This window comes from Lepus europaeus, chromosome 12 (assembly GCF_033115175.1).
Source record: "Lepus europaeus isolate LE1 chromosome 12, mLepTim1.pri, whole genome shotgun sequence".
In the NCBI taxonomy this organism is placed as follows: Eukaryota; Metazoa; Chordata; class Mammalia; order Lagomorpha; family Leporidae; genus Lepus; species Lepus europaeus.
The window spans coordinates 20,330,102-20,356,460 of record NC_084838.1 but is presented as its reverse complement, the minus strand read 5'-3'; the positions used below and the strand labels follow the sequence as shown (position 1 = coordinate 20,356,460).

Below are 26,359 nucleotides of genomic sequence, written 5' to 3'. Positions count from 1 at the left end.
ATTACTCTGAGTGGGGGGCCAGCTGGCAGGTTCAGCAGCAGCAGCCGTGGACCTGCGAGCTGCAGTTTCCTGGGCTCTGAAAAGGGGCGTGAAGATGCCCCTGGCTGGGTGGGAGCGGGGGATGGGGTAGCGGGGTTTGGTGCTGTAGGTGGCAGCGAGTGAACCATGCATAGCAGTGCTTGGTTATTCCAAGAGCTCGTGCGGGATGCCCACCCCTGGAGGGGGCATGTTGGTTTCCTGGACTGCCTGCTGTGTCCCTGTAGCCCATTCTGTTTCAGATGCTTCCAGAAAGATCTGGAACTGGTGGCTGTGCCTCCTACTGTCTTTGGTTCTTAAATCCTTGCTCCGTGATGAGGACAGAGTCAGAAGCCCCTCCCCTCCCCCTCCTGAGCGGAGACCCCACCACTCAGTGGTGTCAGGGTCTGGTTGGAACAGCTTGGGGAGGGTTTGCAGAAGCACGCGTGGCGTTCGAGCCTGCTTGGCTCTCTGGGCAGAGTCTGGCCCGGGGCCCTTGGGTAGATGTTTCTCCGCTGGTTGGTTGGGATGTGCAGGAGATTTCGGGTTTGAACCCAAGTCCTTCTCTGAAGCAAGATCCTTACTCTGAGTATCCCTGTGTCCTCATGGACAGTGGGGATAGGGAACACCCTACTGCCCAGCATCCCCCTAGAGCCACAGGGAGACGGCGTGTCTGAGGAATGGAGCACACTGCTGCCCACAGGGTGAGCACCCCACGTCAGTGGTTCCGCTCGGGACGCGGGACACCGTCTTGGCCCTGCTGAAGGACAAGCTCCTTGAAATGTACATCTTACTGTCACTTCCATCCCTGGAGTCCAGCCCAGAGCTGGGCACACAGGAACCATCCAGAACCTTCCAGTCCCCACAGCCACATGCCTTCCTTGATTGCTTGCTGAATGCCTGTTGGCTGACCTGAACTGGACTGAGAGTTCTAGAGTTGGGCCCTGGGAGACCCCTTGGGCAGGCTGTCCGCGTGTCCCCGAGGCTGGAACAGCCCTGATGTGGGTGCAGCTCCTGTGCAGGGCCAGGTCTCCCAGCCCGGAAAGTGCAGCAAGAGCCCCTGATGGCCTCTGCTAGAAACCCCGGGGCTGCAACGCTATTGTTAGTGACGCATTATAAACACAATTCCCACTTGCTCTACCCCTTCCCTGCCTCCCTACCCCACAAGGAAACCCTGGACTCTTAAGACTCCCAAGTCCTTTGCATGGACGGTCTGGCAGGAAGGGAGCAGGAGGGAGGCGCAGGAGGTGATTCTGGTCACCATCTCGCCGCTCTTGTCAAGCGTCCGTGTGGCAGCCTGCTTGTCGCTGGGTCAGCAGCAGAGCAGGGCAGGCGGAGGAAGGAGGGCCGCCTCCCCCGCCCGCGTCTTTATTGGATTTCAATGCTCTGGGTCACATATGCAGAGCAACCTCCTAAATGGAGTGGTGGAATTTTTGCTGCCTTTGTGCTGAGGGCCTCAAGCACACTCCATTGCCATTGTCACCCTGAATGGGGAAAATGCAGAAAACCCAGCAGAACCGATGCTCCCAGGCGGCCCAGGAGCTTGGAGTCAGAAGCAGGCTGGGAAGGGAAGCAGCCCAGCCTCTGCCAGCCTGGACATCCAGGCCCTTGCCCTGTGTGAGAGAGGGGTGCTGGGGCCCTGTACCTCACAGCTCTGTAGTGGTGGGCTCAGAGGAGAGAGCATGGCAAGCACGTGGCTGTGGGAGTTAGAAGCTTCAAGGATTCTGGAAGGCCTCTCCCTGATCCTGACTGAGGTGTTTAGACCAAAATGTGATGGATCAAAGGGTCTTGTGTCATCTCACAGGCCCCCCTGGCAGTTGCCAGCCAGGAGCCCATCCTGGGGGCTGGCTTTGTGCCATGGTGGGTAAAGCTGCCGCCTGAAGTACCACTATCCCATATCAGTGCCAGTTCAAGTTCCCAATGCTCCCCTTCCTATCCAACTCCTTGCTGGTGGTCTGGGAAAGGCAGCAGAGGATGGCCCAACTGTTTTGGCCCCTGCCACTCAACATGGGAGACTTTGAGGAAGCTCCTGGCTCCTGGCTTCAGTCTGACCCAGGCCTGGCCATGGTGGTCCCCTGGAGAGTGAGCCAGTGCATGGAAGATCTCCCTCTCTGTGACTCTGACTTTCAAATAAAGAAATCTTTAAAAAAAAAAAGCAAGTGCATTCTGTGCCACTTATCTACCCACTTATTTTTTATCTACTTGAAAGGTAGAGGGAGATAACACTCTTCTATCTGCTGGTTCACTTCCTGAATGGCTGCAACAGCCAGAGCTGAGCCAGGCCAAAGCCTGGAGCCTAGGTCACCCACAAGAGTGGCAGAAGTGGACACACTTGTGCCATCATCTGCAACTTCCCAGGGTGTGCATTAGTAGGAAACTGGATCAGAAGTGGAGTAGCCGGAACCCAAGCCAACACAGGTGTCCCAAGTGGCGGCTTAACCTGCTGCTCCACAATGCCTGGCCCCACTCAAGTATTTTTTTTAAAGGCTTATTTATTTATTTGAAAGAGTTAGAGAGAGAGAGAGAGAGAGAGAGAGAGAGAGGTCTTTCATCTGCTGATTCAGTTCCCAAATGGCCACGATGGCTGGAGCTGCGCTGATCTGAAGCCAGGATCCAGGAGCTTCTTCTGGGTCTCCCATGTAGGTGCAGGGGCCCAAGGACTTGGGCCATCTTCTGCTGCTTTCCCAGGCCATAGCAGAGAGCTGGATAGGAAGTGGAGCAGCTGGGACTCAAACCGGTGCCCACATGGGATTCCGCTGCTGCAGGTGGCAGCTTTACCCGCTACACCACAGCACTGGCCCCTCACTCACATAATTTTGAGTGCTCACTGTGTGCCAGCCATTGTTTTAGGAACCAGCTGTGCTGGGATGGGCAGTTGGAAGCCCCTGATGCCCACTGTGGATGAGATGGGAACCAGGGCCAGCTCTGCCCACTGGGTGTCTGCACTCACCGGCTTGGTAGGGAAGCTGCCTGCTTTTCTACACTGTGGATCTGGGAGTTTCTCTGTTCTTCTCCCCATTTGGGGCAGTTGATCTTTGGCTGTTTTCTCAGCCTCCGAGTGACAGACAGAGGCTGACCGTGGGCTTCCCGGATGCCTGATTGGATTAAATGGGCTCCTGGCACAGAGCGAGGCCAGCGAGGTGGTGGCTGGCTGCCCGTGAGAGGGCCTTGGCTTGGCTCTGTGCTGGAGCTTCGCGTCTCGCAGTGCGGGCAGCTGCTGGTTGCTGAGGTGGCCAAGTACATTTAGAAAGGGAGAATCGGAGGAGTTTTTCCGCCAGTTCCTTTTCCAGGGTGGGTCTGCTCCGTGCACCACCTGTAGCTGCAGATGTATGATGGGCCAGTCTTTCCTGGGAAGAGACCCGCCCCCAGCCCTTCCCTCCCTGTGGAAACAGGTCCCTCAAAGGCACTTGGACCTCCTCCTGGGCGGTTCCTCTGCCTGCCCATCACAATGTCATCCGACGTGCATGCCTCCATTGCCCAAGTGCTCACTACCGGCCAGAAAGCCAGTGTTCCTCTTCACCCAGAGCCGCCTCCCCCTCACTTCTGCCCCAGGGCTGGGGGGTGCGCTGTGCTCCCTCCTCCCCTCCCTCAGTGCAGGGTTGGTCTCTGGCCTCACCCGGCTCCAGCTGTCAGCCGCCACCACGCCTATTCCACCTGCCCGCCGCTGCAGTCTAACTGTGTCACTGCTGATAATAGTGCGAAGGCTCCAAATGCAAGGGCCTTTCTAGGATCGTGCCCGATTAATTAGGTCAGCATCTCCAGAATCAATCTCCAGTGGAGTGGCCGCCTGGTAGTGCTGTCCCTGCCCAGCCGGGCAAGCGAGCCGGCCCGGGAGGCAGCTCCCTGGCTGCTGGCACCAGCCAGGCCTTGTCTGTACCTGGGAAGAAAGTCACGTGACACAGGTCTTCTGTGATTACCCTGACTTTTTATTTTATCCGCTCCCCCCCCCATCCTCCATTAAACCCCCGTAGATCCTGCTTCTAACAGGCAATTAGACTAACAACGTAATTATATCCCTCCATGCTAATTGTAACTGGTTTAGGGGGAAAACAAAGCCGAAGCACCTTCGGGATCTCTGGGAGCGAGGCACCGCCGTTGTAATGTTCAGGTATCTCTCCTTCTTGTGTGTTTAAGAGCCCCGTGGCTGCCCCGGGCTGGGTCTCTGAATCTCTCCCCAGCGCCTGCCTTTGGCCCCACGTCATCAGGACAACCTTGGGCCTGTGTCCCCTCTCCTGAGCATGCGCGTCTGGGCACTGCCTGTCCCTGCCCTCCCATGCTGCCCTGTCTCTTTCAGCTCTGCCCCTGCTGGCTCTGTCCCTCGCCGTCTGTCTCTCCACCACTGCCACCCTCGGAGGGCCTCAGAAAAAAAGAATGAGCGGGCGAGGTCAGAAGTGTTGGTGGAAATGCCGTCTCTTCCTGCTGGGGCTGGCGCACCGTCATACCCGTGGCCCTGGCTTCAGGATCCCTCAAGGAGTTTGGGGGAGGCTGGGGAGGCGGGCCAGAGCTGGACCTGGCTGCAGGGTCTGAGCTCAGCATTATGTGACGAGAGTGCCACAGGGAGACTCTTCCTGCCTCCCCTGGGCACATCGGCAGCCCTTCCCAAGTGCCTTCTTCTTGCCATGCGTGTGCGCAGCGAGCAAGGCCTGGTCCCTCCTCTGGGGAAGGAGGCAGGCCTGCAGGTAGCTGAGCAGGGGGACCGTTGTGCGGAGTGTGCATTAGCGGGGGCTGTGTCCCTGCCACTCTGCCTCCCATCTAGGAGGCGTCTGGAGAAGCCGGAGGAGAGGGAGCAGGTGCAGGAGCATCAGGTGTGGCCACAGCGTCAGGTGTGCGCTTGGCCCTGGTGGGAGCAGGGTCTGGAGAAGAGCACAGGAGGAAGAATGTGGTTTCCATCCGGGTGGGAATGGGGAGTCGTGTGTGACTGGATCAGGTTTATGTCTCAGCAAGACCAAATGGGCTGGCATTGTGGCGTGGTGAGTTAAGCCAATGCCTGGGACACCAGCATCCCATATCAGAAAAAGTTCAAGTTCCGTCCACACCACTTCGGATTAGCTCCCCAATACTCCTGGGAAAGGAGCTGGAAGATGGCCCAAGTACTTGGGCCCTGCCACCCATGGGGGAGACCCGGATGAAGCTCTTGGTTTCAGTCTGGCCATTGTGGCCATCTGGGGAGTGAACCAGAAGATGGAAGATTCTCTCTCTCTCTCTAACTCTGCCTTTCACACAAATATGTAATTCTTTAAAAAAAAATCCTCAGTGCTTTTCCTATTAAAAAAAAAAAAGTAAAGAAAGATCACACACATAGGCTACACGTGGAGGGCACTGTCGGGAGAGAGCTTGAATGGAAGCTGGCCGTCCAGGTGACCTGCCGTGAGTGACCCCGCAGCTTGCTGGGGCTGGACTAGCTGTGTGGCTTTGGGTGGACAGTTAACCTCTCTGAGCCCTGCTCTCCTCACCAGTCTAAAGCAAGGATATTCGTATTTACCGTTCTATGTCTTAAGAGCGAATCAGAAATAAGGCCAGGCCGGTCAAGGGGCTGTAGCTCGGCGTTTGACAGAGTGGACATCAGAGCAGAGGATCTGGACAGGGGGCGTGGCCTGGGATGCTTTTCCTGAAACATAAGTCACCTTTCTGTGTCTGTGGCGATTGGCCCAGGATCCCCACCTACTGGATACCAAGACCAGTAGATGCTCAAGTCCTTTATCTCAGATGGCATAGTATTCAGGTATAATCCACACACATCTTCCCAGATGCTGTAAATTCTCTCGGGATTATAAATAATAATGCCAGTAATACCAGCGCATCCTTCAAATGATTCTGCACAGCACTTAGAACCCAGCAAATCTGCATTTTGCTGTTTGGAATGTTCTGGAATTTCTTTTAATGTGTTTGATCCACAGTTGGTTGAATCGGCACAAGTGGCACCCATGGATTGGAGGGCCCACCGTGCATAGTCCTCACCATCATCACCAGCACTGGCACTAACATGCTGTGGGGCTCTTGGTGTGCGGTGGCTTTTCAGGGCGTGACTTCTGCCTTCGTGGCCTCTTGCTGTGGGAGAACAGGTGTGGTTTGGTGCCATTTTCCTTCGTGGACGATCAGGTGTGTGGAGAGTCTGGTTGCTTGGGCAGATGTAGTTTGTGCTGCCACTGTGAAGTGTGGGGAGGAGGCGGTGGTCTCGTTTAGACACTGGCTTGCTTGCAAGTCCACTTCCCTTCCCTTCTGTAACTGTCTTCAAGCTTTGGTGGCACCCAGTTTGGGCCATTCAGTGCCAGGTATCCTGGTCCTGGGTTTGCCATCAGTTATGTGGATGGGTTGTTTCATTAAAATTTCCATTAACTGTTTTTTTTTTTCTTTTTTCAAGCCAGTGAGCAATTTATAGATTCATTAACTTTTTACTACACTTGTGAAGCTAGGAAGAGGGGAATAAAGGAAATGAAATATTTGGTTCCTAGCATTGCACTAAAAGATGGTGGCCCTTAAATATGAAAGACAAAGGTTGGATAATGAAAGCTGGCCTGAAGAAGCATTTGAAGGGGCTACAATCTTCCAGAAGGATCCAGGACTGGCATATTCCTGCCAAGAAACACCACCTCTTTCACCACCCCTTTAACTACCCATACACCATGTAGCTTATCCATTCTTTTGTTGAAAACCGCTTTTTTTTTAAAAAAAATATTTTTGGAAGATTTATTTGAAAGAACATCAGAGAGAAAGGGAGGGAAAGAGAGAGTGAGATCTTTCCTTCTACTGGTTCACTCCCCAAATGCCCACAAAGGTCAGCTCTGGGCCAATCTAAAACCAGGAGCCAGGAAAACTCCTACCTGGGTCTCCCACATGTGTGGCAGGAACCAAAGTACTTGGGCTATACACTGTCTTCCCAGGCACATTAGCAGGAAGCTGGATTGGAAGTGGAGCAACTGGAACTCAGATCAGCACTCTGATATGGGATGCTGGCATCGCAAACAGTGGAGGAGGTTGTTCAACCCACTGCCCTGCAGTGCCAGTCCTGATTTTTTTTTTAACTAAGTGGCTGTCCACCTCTGATGATAACCTCCCAGTGTCTGCTCAGCACTTCTGGGCTGATGCTGCCCGTGACTCAGCGTATTTCCTTACGTTGAAAGTACAACCTGATTCCTAGTAACTCCCATTTCGTTTCCTCATGGGGGAGTTAGGGATGGCTTTGCATGGGTTTCAGGTACTAGCTTTGTTTTTTATTGGCTGTGTAATTTTGGATAAGTAACTTCACCTCTCTGAGACTCGGTTTTGTTTACAGATGAACTCATGATAGTACTAGGAACTCTGAAAGTCCCAGAAAAGCAATAATAATATTCTTTGCCACACAGTTAAGTGAGGATAAAGTGAAGTAGTTTGTGAAAAATACCTAACCACATCCGTGTTCCAGACTGCACCATGCAGTTGGACTGTTTTGTGAATGTTCTCAGCTGAACTGAGTTTCCTAAAAGAGCGAGACAGGTCCCTGGCCACCACCTCAGTTTCTCCAGTTGTGAATTGGATGAAAATATCCCTGGCTAATGAGGAGGTGGGACAGGATCATACGCATTTAGAGAGCCTGGTAGAGGCACTAGCATGTAGTAGTATCTCAGTACACATCAGCTGTCAAGAAGTAGGGGGCATGACACTGTGGCATAGTGAGTGAAGCTACTGCCTGCAGAGCCGACATCCCATATGGGCGCTGGTTCAAGTCCCGGCTGCTCCTCTTCTGATCCAGCTCTCTGCTATGGCCTAGGAAAGCAGTAGAAGATGGCCCAAGTCCTTGGGCCCCTGCACCTGTGCGGGAGACCAGGAAGAAGCTCTTGGCTCCTGGCTCGAGATCGGCCCAGCTCTGGCGTTGTGGCCGTCTGGGAAGTGAACCAGTGGATAGAAGACACCTCTCTCTCTACCTCTGTCTCTGTAATTTTGCCTTTCCAATAAATAAATAAATCTTTAAATTAAAAAAAAAAAGAAGGTACCAGGCTTTCTCCTCTGGAGCCCCTTAGAAAGAGTGTATCATGCGTGAAGGTTCTGGCGAGGCCATGGTGCTCACCGCCCAGTGGCACCTGCGTGCCCTGTGTGTTGAGCTTCCCAGCGGATGCTGTGTTCCTGCACCCATCCTCAGCGTGGATGGCAGGTGCAGACCTTGGTGGAGTTGTCAGCGTGGAGTAGGATGGGACCAGGAAGTCACTAAGGCCTACAACCTGCCTTTATAAATGTACACCGTGTGTATTTTACAGCGTAGTAGTTTTCCTGTGAAATAAAATAACAAAGCTGAACATGAAGGAGGGAAAAAAGGCATCCATTTTTGAGCCTCGCAGACCGAGTGTTTTTCGAGATACCGCATACATGTGCAGGTAGTGCTGGTTTGGGTGAACTTTGCCTGAAGTTGTATATCTAGAGTTGGGGTCCTGTCGTGGGTACTTGAGTTTAGTATGTGTTTTACATTCAGCTCTGTACCATTCGTGGCTGTCCACTCCACTGGCTTGGAAGTTGGTATTTGCTTACACCGTTGGATACATTGTGAAGTCTGTATTATGAATAAGGCAGGGGAGATCTCTGGGCAGGAAACCTTTTCTTTTGTACAATAGTCATAGGGTTTGCTCCCTAAAGTGAAATCCTTGAGTCAAGGAAGATGACATTAGTAAGGCTGTTGTGACAGTACCGGGTTGAAACTAGCATAAGGGGACAGGGGAAGTGACATGCTTTCGAGATTCTTGTAGAACCCTAGTGGGAAAGTTGGCATGTCTGTCTAGCCCCCCCACTGTGTCCTCATCCCGTGTCTTAGTTGGGGTTGATAGCTGTTGACTCATTTTATTTGAAGACTTTGAAGCAAGCCGTGAGTGGGTGGCGGGAATATTAATTTTTGCACGCCAGATTGAAAGCACAAACCCGGAGCCCGTGGTTGCAGAGTACACACTGGGCCCACAGAGGAAGGATAAGGCCAGCACCCAGCAAAGGGACTTGCAGATTCCATTTAAACACATGTGACCTTGGGCCTTGTTGTCAGCATTTTCCATACCTGCAGCAGGCCTGCTGGCTTACACAGCCTCAGTGAGAAATACTGTATTTTGTGTATGAAAAGCCTCACCGGTGAAGACAATCAGGATGGCATGAAGCCTTGTGTTGAAGAAAGTGTTGATAGTTACCCGGTGCGGGACAGGTTGATGCTTTGGGTAAGCTTCTGAGGGCCACCCCGCGTCTTCCCCTGTCTCCCCTGGACTGTTCAGTCACAAGGCTTTCTACCGTCTCCCGGTTTGAGTTCAGTGTGGGCATTTTCCACGGTCTGCTGCTCTGGCTGTGGAGTTTGCCAACTGTTGATGTTCTGATGGCTTGGCTTTTTGCAATGACTTCAGTGGCGATGGAGAAATACTCAGGATGCTGACAATGAAGACAATGGCAGGCGTTCTTTCCAAGGCACTCCGTCTGCGCCAAGCCCCTGTCCTAAGTGCCGAGCGCTTATGAACTCTTGTCACCTAATGATTTCATTAAATCAACTCACTTCACGAAAGAGAAACAAGACATGGGATCGTGGAAAGGGAAGGAGCTTGGTATTTGTCTTGGAAGAAGCCATGGGTTTGAATCTCCGCTCTGCCAGTAACTGCGACTTTGGACAAAGTCACCCAGCCTCCACTGAAATGGAAATCCTGACTCGGGCCTCGCGGAGAATTGAATGAAGTAATGGACGTGGAAGTTCCGTCAGTCTCTAAACAAACGTATGCGGGGCGTTGATAGTCTGTGTTATTCCTACCTCACTCCAGACCCAGGCTTCCAGGAACCTGAGTCATCTTCCCCTTAAAGGATGTTGTGTAGACACTCGGTGTGTGCTGGGCTGGCTGGTGGGCACTGGGGAATCCAGAGGCAGGGCCCCTGGCCCTGGAAGATAGATGGTCCAGCGAGGACAACAGGTCGTAAAAAGATGGCTGAGCACACCAGCTGGCTAATCAATACTGTTTGAGTGACCCAGGCAGTAAGTGCTTGGAGAAAACCGGAGAGAGAGATGGCCTCTGTGGCCAGGGGGCGGTGGGAATGGAGCCTTCAAGGAAGCGCAAGGTCCCCTCTTTCCTTCGCTCGTTCTCCGCAGAGAGCAGCTAAATCAAGCCTTCAGCAGGAGTCAGGAAGGAGAGGTTCACGGGGCTGAGTCCTGGCCTGCGTGGGGTAAGAATGCTTCCGCCTTCCGGGACGCTGCCCCTGAAACAATGGCGTGTGTTGCAGTGGCTTTGTAGGTGGAAAGTTCTGGGGCCAAAGAGCGGCTCCCCAGCACTCCCAGCCCGGCTGGTGTCAGACTGGGGTCCTTCGCAGCCTCTGGGTCAGGAGTTCTAGGTCTGGTCCAGGGATGCATCTGCAGGACCTGCTGGGGGCCACGGGTTGCAGGCAGCCGGTCATCCGGGTGTTGAGCTTGTTGGCAGTAGCAGGTTCTCAGCAAATGCTGGAAGTGAAACTCCACCACGGGGCCATCCAAGTCCCTGCCATGTCCAGAGACTGGGACTGCGTGGCCAGACTTTGAGATGCCTTTGAACTCCAGGCTGTGATTGTGCTGGGGGTGCAGAGGAGGGTGCAGTTCCAGACAGGGCAGTCCTAGCCCACGAAGAGGGCAGAGAGCGGCCAGGGAAGCTGGATGCAGGTGGACTTCTTGGTGAGCTGGGTGGGACACTGTCACCAGGTGCCTTCCATCCTCCAGGAGTGGCCCAGCTGAGCTGATCAGCTGCCCAGTCGACCTTGGCTCCATCGCTCTCTTTTCCCTGTTCTGCTCTGTATTGCAAGGAACTACATTTCCCAGGTGCCCTTGCTCTCTGGTCTTCTGCTAGTTTAGACTGGACTTTTAGTGATTTCTGGGTCGCTGCAGCCCTGTGTTTGTGGTCCGCTGCCACTGGGCAGCCCTTGCCACACCTGTTCTCTTGCTGGCGACACCATCTCTTGGCTTTCTGTCTCCCGGCTCAGATGTGTTAGCAGCTCCCTTAGGTGCCAATGCCTGGTTGCCTCTCTGTCCCCTCAGCTCACTCAGCTCCTGTGTACTCAGATCCCTGTATTAAATTACCTCCATTCACAAGACCTAGAGTGACTTCCATTTCTCTGGCCTGGACCCTGAAGGACATGCCCAAATCAGACCCCTTAGCGTGTTTGGTTTCCCCACTGGATAATCGTAAGGAAGCTATTGCAAGTTCATGGTTGCTCTAATGAATTCAGAGCACCAGATTTCTTTTTTTTTTTTTCCTGTTGCAAAGAAAACAGAATTGTAGAATAATTTCAAAATAGTCTAGCTGTCTAGGTTTCTCAGCAGGAGCCTGTTGGGATGTGTAGAATTACACTTTTTTTTTTTTTTTTTTTTTTTTTACTTCCTGGGCCTCTCCTTTTGTAGGAAAGTGGGTGACTGCTTTCGTTCCAACTCTGAACAGAACTATTTTGATTTTGAAAAAATGCATGCGGCTGTTCTCCCCTCCCCCTATTTGCCCGGGCTGTTGATCTTGTGATATATTTATAGGGATTGTGGTTGGCTGACCAAGAGTTATTTTGCAATAGGAATTCGTAGGATTTCTACTTGGAGCTTGTGTTCCAGACTTTTCTTAAAAAAAAAAAAAAGTCTGACTTAGAACATCTACTTTGCCCTCTCATTATTTCTGTCTCACAGCAGAAGTGAGCACTGTGCTTTATTTATGCATCTTCGCCCTGTGTGTATTTATTTTGTTTCTCTCTCTTCTTTCTTGCTCTCTTTACTCCACATTTTAAAAGATCACAGTTCCTGCTCCATGCTGGGGGTGTTTTTGCTAATCAGAATGTGTGGTGATGGGGAAAGGGGTGCTTTGGGGGTCAGAAGTCCTCTGTTTTCTCTCTCTGTCAAAGGAGGATTCTGTCCTAGATTAGAGGGGCCAAATATGCTGGCATCCCTGACTATGCTGTGCCCACGGCAGACATGAGAAATCGATCACAGCACCTTCTCCAGCTGAGCTCAGCTGTGGCCCTAGAATATTGCTCAACACATTGTCCTGCACCGTTACTGCTGATTTGTTAGAATTCACACTGAAAATCCTTTTGCCCTTCTTGGCCTAGGTGCTGCTGTAGGGTCTGTTCACCATCATGCTCTCCGCTATTGGTGGTGCCATTCCTGTACATCTGAGACCAATTCACTGATCTTTCTGAAGCCCCTTATGTATGTGCAGAGCCCAGCCCTGGGTGCTGTGGAGTCCCAGAGGAGCTCAAAAAGCTACCACCTGCGTGGAAACTCCAGTGTGGTTGGGAGCAAAGTTGCAAAATGCTAATGTTCCCAGTTGTACCTGACAGGGTTGTGGGACCCCAGGCTGTGCTCACTGCAGTCAGGGAAGGCTTCCTGGAGGCAGTCCCGAGTGGACTGTACCCGGGGCAGTGAGGTGGCATGAGCAGAGCTGGCCATCACAGAATCGTCAAGTTTCAGAGCTGCGGGTGTTCTTGGCGCTCTCCCAATTTATAGCTAGGAAAACTGAGGCTCAGCGGCCAAGGGAGGCTTGTGTGACTTTTAATAGGTGGCGATTTTATTGCTAAAGTTCACAGCTACTTAGTAACTTCAGTAAGAGATACGTTTTACATATGTCCGCCTGTGTTTGGAGAAGTGTATTAACGGATTTAGTCCTCTGTACCCTTGCGAGGTGGGTGCCGACGGGAGGAAGGTGAGTGTGGGGGTCAGTGACTCACACAGCGGGGCGGTGGGGTCAGCTCTTCCTCCTCTGGAGGCTGTGCTGGAAACCCCGCACCCAGGAGATCTGCTGGGGCGGCACAGTCTTTCCTAGGCTCGAACCATCGGGGTCATCATCTTGCTATCTCCAGCTCCGTGGCTCCTGTGGTACCGTGACACACGTGGCATCGTCTCACCCATCTAGCAGCCTGGAAGGGGTGTGTGTGTGGGGGGGTGGATTTTATCTCCATCTTCATCAGATGGAGCCAAGGCACAAAGACATGGAACCTGCACAAGGTCACAGCTACTTTGCGGCCCAGGTGGGGTTTGAACCCAGGTCTGTCTGGCGGACCCTGGATATCAGAACTGAAAGGTTCCTGAGAGGTCATCAGTCCAGCAGCCCCACTGGACAGATGTGCAAGCTGCGGGCCAGGGCTTGCCTCTCCCAGCAGGTCTGGGGGAGGTGGGAACTGCACGGGCCCACTGCAGCGTGCAGCCCTAGCCCACCGTGCCACTGCCTCACCAGCATTGCCTGGGCCGGGAGCCTCTGGCCATGGGTCCCCTTGAAGAGCTCTGAGGACAGCCTCTCCCTGTCCTGCCTTTTTCAGAAGATACCTGAGTGCCCCCCACCCTGCCCGGGTCCACCTGATTCGGAGTTTGCAATCCTTTATTTAAACAGTTCCCCCGCCCCCCAGGAAGCAAAGCCCTTTTCTTTTTTTCCATCGCGCCTTGCTTCCTGCTGATCTGAAGTGCATATTTATCACATATTTAATGAGTAATCTGAGTCTTGGCTTGGTGAGACTGTACCGGGACATGGTTTATGGCTGATCTGGTTTTAACTCGCTCCAGGCGGTTTTCCCTGGAGTTTTCTGTAAAATCATAAACCTGGAGAGAGAATTTTTGTGGAATCCAGTCACGTGACCTGCTCTTTTGTAAATTGAGAGATTAACTGTGGGACTGTAAGGAACTGCGATGCGCACGCCTCTCCAGAAATCAGACAGCAGCATTTATGCACCCAGAGGAGCGTGTCCACTCTGAAACACAGGAAAGTCACTCTCCAAGGTCGCCTGCGGGCCCTGGACGCAGGATGGCTCAGGGTTGGAAAACGTGGACTTGGACTTGGGGAGTTTGGGCTGGAGGCCCGGCTGAGCCTTCCCCAGCTGGTCTGTGCACCCGGCTTCTCTCTGAATCCTAGCTTGGATGTTGGGGCTGGTGATGCCCCTCCCACCAAGGGCGCTCAAGGACAGTAAATGAGATGCTGCGTGGCCCGCCCCGAGCCAGGCAGGCACCCAGGAAGTGCTCAGTGGGTGCTGGCTGCTCTTGGGTTGCATTCTGCTCATGTGAGGCCCCTGATGCTGAATTAATGATCCCAGCTGACAGGGTGTAGGCACAGCGGCCCAGCTCATCCAGTCCACACCCCAGCCCCGGGGTCGGCCCTTTGTCACAGAGGAAGGCACCGAGAGGTCACGACAGCCGGTGGCGGGGATTGTGCCCGGGCTGACTCCCGGTGACCCCTGTGCCGCATGGCTGCCGACTTCCTCGTTCCCAGCCTACAGGCTCTGACAAGACCAGGCCTCAGCTGGCCTTTGCTCTGCCCTCCCGGGACCTGGGCATCAGCTGTGCCTCTCTTTGCACCCCCACTGGCGGCCCCTTGAAGACAGAATTCAAGCCGAGTACTCCCCAGTCTGACAGCACTCCTGAGGGTGAAGGATGTCTGGGGGCTTCTTGCCTCAGAAACCCTTCTCTAAACATAAAATGCTTCCACTATAAAAAGCTTTTAAAGGGGCTGGTTTTGTGGCATAGCGGGTAAAGCCACCCCCTGCAATGCCAGCATCCCATATGGGCTCTGGTTCAAGTCCTGGCTGCTCCGCTTCCAATCCAGCTCCCTGCTAATGCGCCTGGGAAACCAGCGGAGGATGACACAAGTGCTTGGACCCCTGCACCCATGTGGGAGACCTGGAGGAAGCTCCTGGCTCCTGGCTTCAGATTGGCTTAGCTCCAGCCATTGTGGCCATTTGGGGAGTGAACCAGCGGATTGGAAGACCTCTCTCTCCTCTCTCTTTAACTCTGTCTTTCAAATAAACATTGTTTTAAAAAAAAAGCTTTTAAAACCCAGGAGAAACACTGTGCCTTTGGAAGTAGCCTTAAGAAGCTTTGTGACCCAGCCTTACCGGGGAGGAGAGGTAGACACACACCTAGCAACCAGGAGCTGTCCCAGCTTCGTGAGGGGATTTGTATGTGGACAGCAGGGCTGGAGGAGTGGCAGCTGGTGCCCTGGGTGGTTCAGTCCCACCTGGGGGCACGAGGGAGGCTACTGCCCCTCCTGCCTGAGGCCAGGATTCCCCCCACCCCAGCCCCCTGGCACCCAAGTTTTGAATTCTGTTACTTCCATCCCAGGTGCCCAGGGAGGAGACCAGGCCTCTGCATGTAGCCTAAGACTGACAAGATCTTCCCTATTAACTCTAGTGAGTTTTTTTTTTTTTTTTTTTTTAAGATTTATTTGAGAGAGACAGAGAGATCTTTCATCCATTGGTTCACTCCTCAAGTAGCTACACAAGCCAGGGCAGAGCCAGGCCAAAGCCAGGAGCCAGGAGCTTCTTCCGGGTCTCCCATGTGGGTGCAGGGGCCCAAGCACTTGGTCCATCTTCTGCTGATTTCCCAGGTGCATTAGCAGGGAGCTGGATTGGAAGTGGAGCAGCTGGGACAAGAACTGGCACCCGTTTGGCATGCCGGCACTGCAGGTGGCAGCTTTACCACACCCCAACATCAGCCCCTAGTGATTTATTTTTTATAAACAAACAAACAAAAACAAACCAAAAAAGCCAGCACACCCCCCCCCCCCCGGCCCTGGCGTTCACTGAGCACTTGCTATGTGCCAGCTGTGCCCTGGCTGCCCTCCTCATGTAGCTCAGTTGATCCCTGCTGCTCCCAGCAGCTCGCAGTCCTGGAGCTCTCTCCTCCGCCTTCCCCAGGCGGCTTTCATCTCTTCCCTGGAAGATGACCGTGGCCTCTGTGCTGGGCCTCCAGTCTCCACTGCAGCCGGCAGGTGCTTTGGCAATGCACGTGCCTTCCTCAGCTGCCCGTGGGCCTCAGGCTTCTTAGGCTGGTCTGCAGGTACATCCAATGGATGGTGATGGCGAAGACGGCAATGATGATGGAGGTCTGGATCCAGCCTGAAGGCTGCCTACCAGGGAGAGGAGACCCAGCCTGTACCTGGAAACTCGGGAAACACACAGTCCTTTGCTGATTGCTTGCTTGCTTGCTTTTTTTTTTTTTTTTTTAAGATTTTATTTATTTATTTGAGAGGTAGGGTTACAGAGAGAGGTGGAGAGAGAGGAAGGTCTTCCATCCTCTGGTTCACTCCCAAATGGCTGCAACTGCTGGAGCTGGGGCGATCCGAAGCCAGGACCCAGGAGCTTCTTTCAGGTCTCCCACGTGGGTGCAGGGGCCCAAGGACTTGGGCCATCTTCTGCTGCTTTCCCAGGCCATAGCAGAGAGCTGGATCCAAAGAGGAGCAGCTGGGACTAGAACCGGAGCCCATGTGGGATGCCGGCATTGCAAGCGGAGGATTAACCTACGGCGCTACAGCGCCAGCCCCTGATTGCCTTCTTGATGCTTGACCTTGAACAGCAAGGTCCTGGGGAGAGGCGTAAGGGCATCGTATCCAGGAGAAATGAAGACGCTGGATGTTTCTCGTGGGTTAGCCTCAGAGTTGCCGATGCCCCTGGCTCATCAGTAGCAGACCTGGCCTAGGGAGGGTTCGCATTGTTGTTCTCGGGGGCGCTGTGGCCACTCCACAGCAAATGAAAGGGGGAAAGATCAGATCATTGTTCCTTCGTCCTCAGAACTGGAAGCTGCCAAGTCCGCGTGGAGGCCTGGGGTCTGGCCTAGGGGTCTGGTCAGGAGTCCCCGGTGGGAGCCTTTGCTTCTGCAGAGGCGACAGCTGTCAGAGAAAGCCATGGCCTCGAGTAGCTCAGTACGCAGGCTTCCCAGCTGGCTGCGATGGTGCCTTCTCTGCCCGGCATGCGGTGGGTACTGCTGCCCGGCGCCCGGCCTGTGTGAGCTCCGTTCACATCCGGGTTTTCTGTTGGCCCCGCTGAGTCTGAGCTCCGCGCTCGCTGCTCAAGCATCCCTCCCTCTCCAGCCCTTCCCGGCCCTGCTGTCTCAGAGTCGCCCATGGAAGCCAGCCATTCCTCTGCGGAGTGTGCATGCCGCGTGGCCGTTACAGGTGGATATCCTAAGCTGTGACGTCATCAGTGTGGCTCTCCCACTGTCCTCTCTGCCTGTGTCCCCAGTGACCGTCCTGGTGCCCAGCACATAGTGGCCGCTTACATAATAAATTCATTGTTGTTACTGTAACCGGATATCTGAGACAGGCTAATTTTATGAAGAAGAGTTCATAGTTTGGGGAGTTCAAAGTGCGAGATTGGCTGAGACCACTGGTGTGGCCTCTGCTGAGGGCCGCACGTGAGAGAAAGAGGCCGTGTGTGGAAACAGGAAGCTGGCGAGCGAGTCAGGGCTGCCTCTTAGAACCGCTCATTCCAGGGAGGGTGCAGGTGCTGGGAGAGCTGCCTCCCTCCCTCCCTCCCAAGGGCAGCGCCCTGCAGTGACCCCACGGCAGGCCAGTAGGCCCCACCTTTCCTCAAGCCTCCAACACATAACCCTTGGGGGAACCAGTCCAGCCAGAGCAAAGCACCCAGCATTGGCGAATGAGTGAGGCCCCATGTCTGGTTCATCTCAGGACCTGCCCTGCTCCCCAGTGCCTGGCTCAGAACCACTTCTAGGGTGAACTCTAGAAATAGCTACAGAAAAGTGGCACCCACCCGTGCCGCTCCAGGTCTGTTCCCCCTGGACCTTTCCCCGGCAGCCTTCACCTACCCCTCAGGCAGGGAAGCTGGGGTCGCCAGTGGCTTTGAGCAGAAACATGTTCAGTCTAGAAAGAAAATGCAAGATTAGAACTCAAGCCCCATGTGTTAAGAACCCATCGCTGAGAGCATTTAGAAGATGCACTTCCATTCCTCGTGGTGCTGTGGCAGTCTTTGGAATTTATTGTTAGAGCTAACGTACTTATATATGAAATACCCACGTATTGGTGAATACAACCTTCACGTGAACCGATCACAACTTGGTGAGCTACAAGAATTCGGAGGCATCTAGAAAACTTCGCGCTTCTCTCTGGGTTCCCCTTCATGCTTCCTGGCCCCGCGGGGTGCAGAGATGCCTGAGAAGTGCTGACCCCTGGGGATTCGGAATTGTCTTTGACACATAGTAGGTTTGCAAGAAAGACCTGCTGAGTGAGTAACCCAGTGATTGATTCTTAAGGTCCATTGAGAGATTTCCTCCAGGTGGAATCGCCAGTGCGGGTCATCATTCATGAAGCAACATCATTGTCGGGGTTCCTGGAAGTCCTCAGAATGACCAGGTTCCCCCGCCCTGTTTGCTGCCTCTTTGCCCTGTGCCAGGCCCTGAGCTGGGTGCTGGAGACACGGCAATGCCAGGGAGACGGAGGAGGCCCAGGAGCAGCCACACCCCTCCTGGGGGATGGCAGGTGCTCCGGTGGCCCCAGACCCCTAGTGGAGTTGGTGGAAGGCACCAATGGCTGTGCCTTCCAGTGTTGGGAGAACAATGAACAGGGACAAATTAAATCACGTGGGGGAGGGGACGTCATTGAATTCTCCAGAGAGGAAGTGATTTTCATTGCAGTGGGGGAGGGAAAAGGCAAGATCCTAATGATGATACCTCTAGGAAAATGGGCGGCAAGGTCCAACCGGTGCGTGACCAGCCGAGGTGCCATCTTGGCCGTGGACGCTGTGTCCACACGGGGCTGGGGGGCGCTGCAGCAGTGGCACCCCAGCCTCCCGGGCTGCCTTATCATAGAAAGGCATTTCATTCTTCGAGACCAGGCAGCCAGGACCCACGGAGCTGTTTTTCCTCCATTGTGCAAGCATGACAAATCATTAATTTTTGATTGATTTGCTTAGAATTATGGGCGCCCTAGCATTCTTTCCGCCGCCGAACAGCTGTATAACAAATGAATACATCAGTGTGCACAAAAGATTGGAGATCTAAGAGAAGCAATTACAGTGGCCACCCTCCCCCCACCCTCACCCCTTCCCGGGCAGGGGAGGGGGGAAATTTTTACCAGAAATTCCTCAAGTGGCTTTAAAAAAAAAAAAAAAGCCTTTTTATAATTGAATTAAATCTTTATCTCTCCATCTTGAGCTGCAGATTTCCAAACACATACCAGTTCCCCACACACGTGGGTACCAGCCATCTAGGAGGAACCTTTAATCATGAAATTTCAACTTGTGAATTACAACCAAAAGAAAAAAAAAAAACAGAAAAAAAAATTCTGCCCCTCCTTTTTCGCTTTTTCAAATTTTTTTTTATTTTGGTCACTGCTATTCCTTTAAGATTTTGGAAGCGTACCAGTGCACTAAATGTGACCTCCATAACTTTTAAATTAAGAATTTATGCTGGCTTGAAATTTATGAAATATTTCAGCATGAAAGAAAGCCTTTTTCCCTCAGGAAAATTGAGCAATAAATCACAGCACTGTGGATTTACTGCCCGAGAGCCAGCGAGAGATAGGATTTTTTTTTTTTTTGCTTCATTCTGAAAAAAAAAAAAAAATGTAATCATATAAGACAGCTTAGCTGCTATCCTCCCACTCTCTAGAATTTTTAATTTCAGCTGTTTCTGCTTGGATTTATTTCCAATATTCCTGCTCGGCTTTTCAATTTCCTCAGTTATTAAATTTTAATTCAGTGCATTAGCATTTAAATTAAAAAAGGGTTTATTTTATCGAAATCGTTGGCCAGCCCCCATCCCGTAGCACACGAATTGCCTGTTTCTGCCATTTGCACAAAATGTGAAATGCAGCTAATGTCTTACAACTTACATTTGCACAAATTTAGAAATAAAATTTCTGGGTTTGGAATAATATTTTCTTTCCAAGAAAACCCTTAATAAGAGAATGGAAAAGAACAACTTAACATTCATTTGGGAGGGAAGAGGAGGGCTGAATGGAGCCAAAAATAGCCTTGCCCAGGTCCCAGGGAGAAGCTGGTGAGTAAGGAATGGGTGTGCTGGGTGCCGGTATGGGTGCTGGAGGCCTTGGGTGACTGAACCCCAGCCACGTCAGAGGCAGAAGGAGGGCTCCCCGTGGGTTCTCTCCCCAACCACATTTCACTTGCCACAGCAGGGTCTGGTTAAGGTTGGTTCGGCCCAATGTAGAGTGACACAGGTGACCGGAGCAGGGGCTGGGGGGCGTGACCTGATTTAACCCTCTGCCCCCGCCTTTTAGCTAAGGTTCAAAGTGAGACGGAGACAGAGCAGGGCGAGAAGCTCCATCCTTTAGGAACTCATCGTGTGGGGATGAAGATGCTGGTGCTGAGCAGCCATGGAGGCCGCCTGCCCCGGCCTGTGCCTCGTACTTCCCCTGCGTCCTGGTGTTCGGTGTTGGTCTGACGGAACCCATTGCAGGCGGTCTGGGGGCCCTGGTGGTCTGGGGGACCCGCTGGATACCCGCTTGCAGCCTAAGATCCTGAGCAGCCCCTGCCATTCAGGGAAGACCCATCATCCGGTCCCAGCTGCCCCTGTGACTCGTTCAGCTGCCTTGGACTCTGTACATGCCACTCTGTTTTTCTGTGCCTCAGTTTCCCTGCTGCAATAAATGGCGGTTTTGACAGCTGTGTCTGGAGTCGTCAGAATCGCTGCATCCCAGCCCACACTCATTTAAGTTACCTCAACTAAGTCCCTCGCAGCCTTGTGAGCCAGGTTCTGGGATTAGTGTCTGGCCATTTTGCAAATGAGGAAACTGAGGCCTGGAAACTACAGGTGACTTCGTGATGATCGCACAGCTAGAAAACGACAAAACCAGGACTGAACTCAGACCGTTGGACTCAGCCTGTGCCCTTAAACTTCAGTCCCCATTGAGAACCCATCAGATCACACTGGGTAAAGGTAAGTCTGTGGGTAAGGTTGAGTCGTTATTAGACGAGTTTGGCTCAGGAAAATGGCCGCATCGTAGTTGAACTGAACTCCGACAGGAAGGATCGCTGTCCTGTGTTTATGAGGACTCGAAGCCTGCCTGGTGTTGCGGGGTCTCCACCTTGAGAGTGGGCGCTCTCAGCTCTGTGAGCTTTGGCGACAGCTGGGGGAGCTATCCTGTAATGTTCCGATTATGGCGGGACTGAAACAGAGGTGCCAGCCACAGCCTGCCCAGGTGTGCGCCTTCCTCCAACGGCTACAGTACCGAGTGCCACCGCCAGCTCCGGCTCTTCTTCCAGAAGCTCCAGTCCCAAGTGTCACCACCACCTTCATCTCTCCCTCCAGTGGCTGCAGTCCCCAATGCGACTGCCACCTTTATCTCTTCCCCTAGTGGCTCCAGTACCAAGCGCCACCTCCTCTCTGCTGGAAGATTTGTCTTGATAACTCTCTGAATAGTTTTTCTTTATTTCATAAACATGGTGGAAAAGCTCTCAGTGTTACTCTGGCCGTGAGGCGGAAGTATCGTCAACTCAGTAAAAAGAAACAAGGCGGCGGTTATTAGGAGTGCCTGAAACAGAGACTCTGCTGGCCCCCCGTGGCGTGTTCACTGCACTTGAGCTGGTCAACTCTGTGACTCTGGGAAGGAAAAGGACAAAAAAGATCACTTTAAAAAATGTGTAGGAACCCCTGGAAATACACACCCAGAGTTCAGTCCAGGAGGCGAAAGATCCTTTGGGAGTTCATGGTTTTTCAAGGCTCTCAGGGGCAGGATTTCCACCCGCTTCCTCTTCTGCCCCTAAAAGAACCTCAGCAGCTCCTGCCCTTAGCCCTGCAGGCAGGTTCTGAGGGTGCAAGAGAGGATGTGGCTGATCCCGGTCCTTTGCCCGCGGTGCAGTCACACCCAGACCGCCCGCTGCCTTCCGTCTCTTCCACTGCAGGAGGACCCGGGCGTCCTGTTTCTCCCTCCCTGCCTGTCCCTCACCTTTCCATCCCTGCCACGTGGGAAGGGGGCTCTCTGGTGCCACCCCCCGGCTCCCAGCAGGCTCTCCTGAATGTGGGCAGGGGATAAAGTACCCCTGAGCAGAGGAAGGGGCCTTTGGGGGTGATCCCGACCAGGGCTCGTAGCAATGCGACTCTTGATAAATGACTTAAGTTCTTTGATCTCATGCATCTTTACCTGTGAAATGGGGTATGTGTGTGTGTGTGTGCGCGCCAGTGTATGTCTGCGTGCATGTGTGTGTCTGTGTGCATGTGTGTGTGATATTTGTTGTGAAAGTGAAATGTCCACCCAGCAGTGCCTTGTGGGAAGTAGCCGGGACCCAGCAGAGTGCATGGCGTTGCCCAATAGGCCAAGAGGGAGGAGTGGGAGAACCAGGGCTGTCAGTTCTAGCTGCTGTCACTGTGTAGCACTGGGTGTCACTGGATTATCCCATTCTCTTAAAGAATTGGAGATCTGGCTTTTTTTTTTTTTTTGAATGAGTTGCCTTTAGTTTTGCGTGTTGCCACTTGGCTGGAATCAAAGTAAACTATCTGGTTTTGTCAGGTTGCAACTTTTTTTTTTTTAAGATATATTTATTTGTGTGAAACAGTTAACAGAAAGAAAGGGAGAGATGGAGATCTTCCATCCATTGGTTCACTCCCAAGATGGCTGCAATGGCCAGGGCTGGGCCAGGCTGAAGCCAGGAGCCAGGAGCTTCAAGGTCTCCCACATGGGTGCAGGGGCCCAAGCACTTGAGCCATCTCCCACTGTTTTTCTCAGGCCATTAGCAAGGAGCAGGGTCGAAAGTGGAGCAGCTGGTACTTGAACTGGCACCCATATGGGATGCAGGTGTCGCAGGCGGTGGCTTAACCTGCTACCCCCCAACCCTGGCCCTAGGTTGCAACTTCTTATAAGCACCCATCCAAAGGGAGTGCTGTTTTTATTTTGGGTCCTCTGTCCTTTATCCATAATCCTCAAATTCAAAAGGCTTGAAAACAACAAGATTTTGGTGCCCGGTGAAGCCATGGAACGTGACCCCAGGGAGATGTCCTGCCAGGGTTGCCTGTGCATATGTATCGACACAGAAATATTGGGGTGCTTGATTACTGGGGACTCCTCAGGCTCTTCTGGGGTTGTTTGAGCTTGTAGGACATGCGTAGTGTTCTCTCCAGGGCTGGAAAAATTCTGAATTTGGACAGGAAACACGTGCCTGCGGGTTTCAGACCTGCCGTGTTCTGACTGCGCCTCCAGGGAGTGCACACTGGCGCAGGAGCAGGCCCTGGGCGTTTTCCAATCTGCGTCTCCTTTGGCTGTGGCATCCAGGGCCTCTTGAGCCCTGGTCCACGAGCCAGGTCCCCAGCAGTGGGTCATTTGGTCCGCAGGAGACTTCGGCCATTCCTGCTGCACCCTGGGCTTCGGTCTCTGCATCTGGACCAGATTTTATCATTTCTGAAAATTTCATGTGGCCAGCCTCATCAAACCCCATCCCCCACCCCAAATAAAAGAGATTAAGAGCCGGCACTCTCGGGCCTTCCCCTGTTCGTAGGGTGGGGGGGGGGGGACAGAATATTTTAACATAATAGGATTTTCCCCCTCCGGTTGGTAGGAATAAATCTGCAGCTACTGTTTTATTGGAAATCCCAACTGAAAATAAAAATGGTGCAATTCAGTCTCAGACTTAACTGGTTACTTCCTTCCCCCAGCCTGGTCCCTAGGGCTGTGCAGTTGCTGGGTTTGTGTGGCTAGCCGGTGCTCAGCTGGATTGAAAGGGCCAAGGAAATGGGGGTGAGGGGAGGTACCGTGACGACTCCTTCCCACTGGGGGCAGGTTTTCCGAGGCTGGAAGCAGTGGTCCGAATCTGGTGCCCGTGGGAGCTTGGTGGGGTGGCCGTGGGTAGAAGTGTGTGTCGTCCCCTTGGCTGATGTGTTCGGGTTTCCTTTGCAGGCTGACGGAGCCAGTGCGGCCGGAAGGAAAAGTACCGCGAGCAGGTACAGTCCCCTCCCGTCCCCTCCCCCGCCCCCCACCTGCACCTGCTCCCCCACCCCTTCTCCCTGGGGAAGGGAGGGACAGGGCAGGCCAGCTCTTTGCTGAGGAGTCACCACACCCAGAATGGATGGGAGGCCTTAGGCAGGTGCCTGTGACAGTGATCCAAGGATGAGGACCAGTTCCTGAGCAGGCCAGGGGCCACTCATGTTGGAGAGCACTCAGAGGTGAAGCCCAACTCCTGGGCTTGCGGCCCAGCCCAGCTGTTGGGCTCTGGACCCCAGCCAGCTGCATCCCACTATGGAATTGGTTGGCCCATGCACTTTGAGTGTTCATCCCTGTGAACCAGTCACTCCCCAGGCAAGGAGGATGGAGCACCCTGATGAGCCAGACCCTGAGTTTGTCCTCGCCTTTGAAACCAGCAGGCGATGTGGGGAGGGGAGGTCCCGGAAGGCGAGCTGAGCTATTTCTACAAAGAAGGAAGAGCAATCTCAGGCAGGCCCAGGCTGTGGAGGCATGGAGGTCACCCCAGGTGACACAGGTAGGTGCTTGGTGAACATTGGCTCCCATGCTGCCATGGTTCTGTTGGATAGAGCAGGGCTGGGGTGGCCACAGGACATTTGTTTGGGGCACTGGACGCAGGAGGAAGGCAGGAGACAGACAGACTGTGGACCAGGCTTTAGGGTCCCCTCCTGGAGTTGAGGGTTGGAGTGTGAAGCCAAGCAGAAGGACCTGCCCTTTTGCCTGTGGAACTCTGGTCCTTAAAAATGTTGATTTTTTTTTTTTTTTGGTGGGAAAAATGTGTTCTTTGTGTAGCCAAATAAATTCAGAAGACAGCAGGTTAAGCCAAGTCAAAGAGGTTTCTTTGCTGTGGCACTTCTCAGAGCCTTTCACATATTAGTGTGCAAGCTAGGGAGCCCCTGCGGGTCAGGGCCGGGGAGGGGGGGAGAGTGCTCTGTTTCTTGCACTCACTTGGCCGGGGAACCCTTGTATGGAAGTGAGTCCACTGAGCAGGTGTCCGTGCGATCTCCTGGAGAGCTGCTGCAGTCTGTAAGCGGAGCAGGGTTCAGGAACATCGCCCTGGCACCTGCTTGTGGGGTGGATTGGAAGTGGGTAAAGAGGCCTGGAGACCAGGCTGGAGGTCCCGGCCCTGCCCTCGGCTCAGCATGGCCTCTCTCAGAGAGAAAGGTCTTCCTTTTCCGTTGGTTCACCCCCCAAATGGCTGCTACCGATATGAAGCCAGGAGCCAGGTGCTTCCTTCTGGTCTCCCATGCAGGTGCAGGGCCCAAGCACTTGGGCTATCCTCCACTGCCTTCCCAGGCCAAAGCAGAGAGCTGGACTGGAAGAGGAGCAGCCGGGACTAGAACCTGGTGCCCACATGGGATGCCAGCGCCACAGGAGGAGGATTAACCAAGTGAGCCATGGTGCTGGCCCTGTGGCAAATGCTCTTGCCTTGAGCCGAGTCCTCCTCCGTCTCTCTCGTCTCCATTCAGCCTTCTACTCAGAGCAGCACTCCCCAATCTCCCTGTCCAAAGTCCCCAGTGCCCTGGCCTGTGGCCTCTGTAGCCTGTCTACACCCGCAGTTGTCCCATTCATTTGTGTACCCTTTTTCTGTCCCTCCTCCAGTGCCAGCTCCATGGGGCAGGGACTGCACCTGTCATGGCGGGGGGGTATTGCTGGGAACCCGAGCCCACGTGAGCCCCTGGTCACCATTTATAGGGTGGTGGTTCCACATGAAAAGGGGGAAGGTGTGGCCACACTGGAGGGTCAGAACCTGCACTGGTGGTGCCTGGAAAGGCTTCTTGTATCAGGAAGTGGGAACTGGAGGGGCCTGGTGTGTGTCTAGTCCACCCTCTCGTTATACCCAGCGGGTGACTGGGGGCTGTAGGAGAAAAGGCCTGCTCATAGTCTTGTGATGCGTGAGTGACCTTGAACCTGCCAGAGCCCGGCTTCCTCTGCTCAGCCACACTGTGCTCAAGCTAGGGTCCAGCCAGCCTCTGCTGGGTCCTTGCCACATGTGTTGAGCACCTGCGGTGGTAGACCCAGCACTGAACAGAGACAAACCCCGCCCACCCCTCATCCTTCTCAGGGGGTTGTGGTCCTGCCTGCTCTGGTGCAGGCCTCTCTCCCACACCAGTTTCCCTGGTGATCGTAGCCAGAGAGCCGCAGTGTTAGTTCCCATAGCTCTGAGTTGTGCATTATCAGCCCCAGGCTGCAGTTGGTGGGAGAAGAGTGCTGAGATTGATTAGAGATGCCTGCCGGGTCAGGGGAGGAAGAGAATGGCATGTGTGCATTTACAGTCGGTCTTTAGAAGGTTCATGGAAAATGTGGATCATGAAAAAAACTGCATGCTTTTTGAAATTCTTTGCAGCAAGATAACCATACTGTTTAATCCCATTTTCCATGAACTTGTATCTGGTCCCCTTGACTAGCCTTGCTCTGTGTCACATATGCTCAGTGGCGGGGCCCCCTGTTGTCACCGTGACATCAGATCAGACACCCACATGCCCACACATCAGATCACATGCCTGCAAGGGCCAGCCCACACCTTGGAGCCGTGTGTGACGTGTGGTGTAAAGACAAGATTTCAAGTAACACTGACTACTGAGTGAGTGATTTACAGCTATTAATTTATTAATACAGCTTTTAATTTATTATTTACAGCTATTAATTAATTAGTCACGTGGACTCACAATGGCAAAGGCACTCATTATTCCCACTTTACAGATGAGGGAGCTGATACACAGAGGTTC

General features: G+C 53.3%; 1 protein-coding gene across 5 annotated transcripts in view; it reads left to right on the top strand.

Moving 5' to 3' along the window:
* ZNF618 (zinc finger protein 618) overlaps positions 1-26,359 on the top strand; it is a 171,222-nt gene that overhangs the window by 69,628 nt on the left and 75,235 nt on the right. For all 5 annotated transcript variants that reach the window (XM_062207711.1, XM_062207709.1, XM_062207713.1 and 2 more), the window contains exon 2: positions 23,568-23,611. In XM_062207711.1, the coding sequence (XP_062063695.1) occupies positions 23,568-23,611 (44 nt within the window). The remainder of the gene's footprint in view (positions 1-23,567; positions 23,612-26,359) is intronic.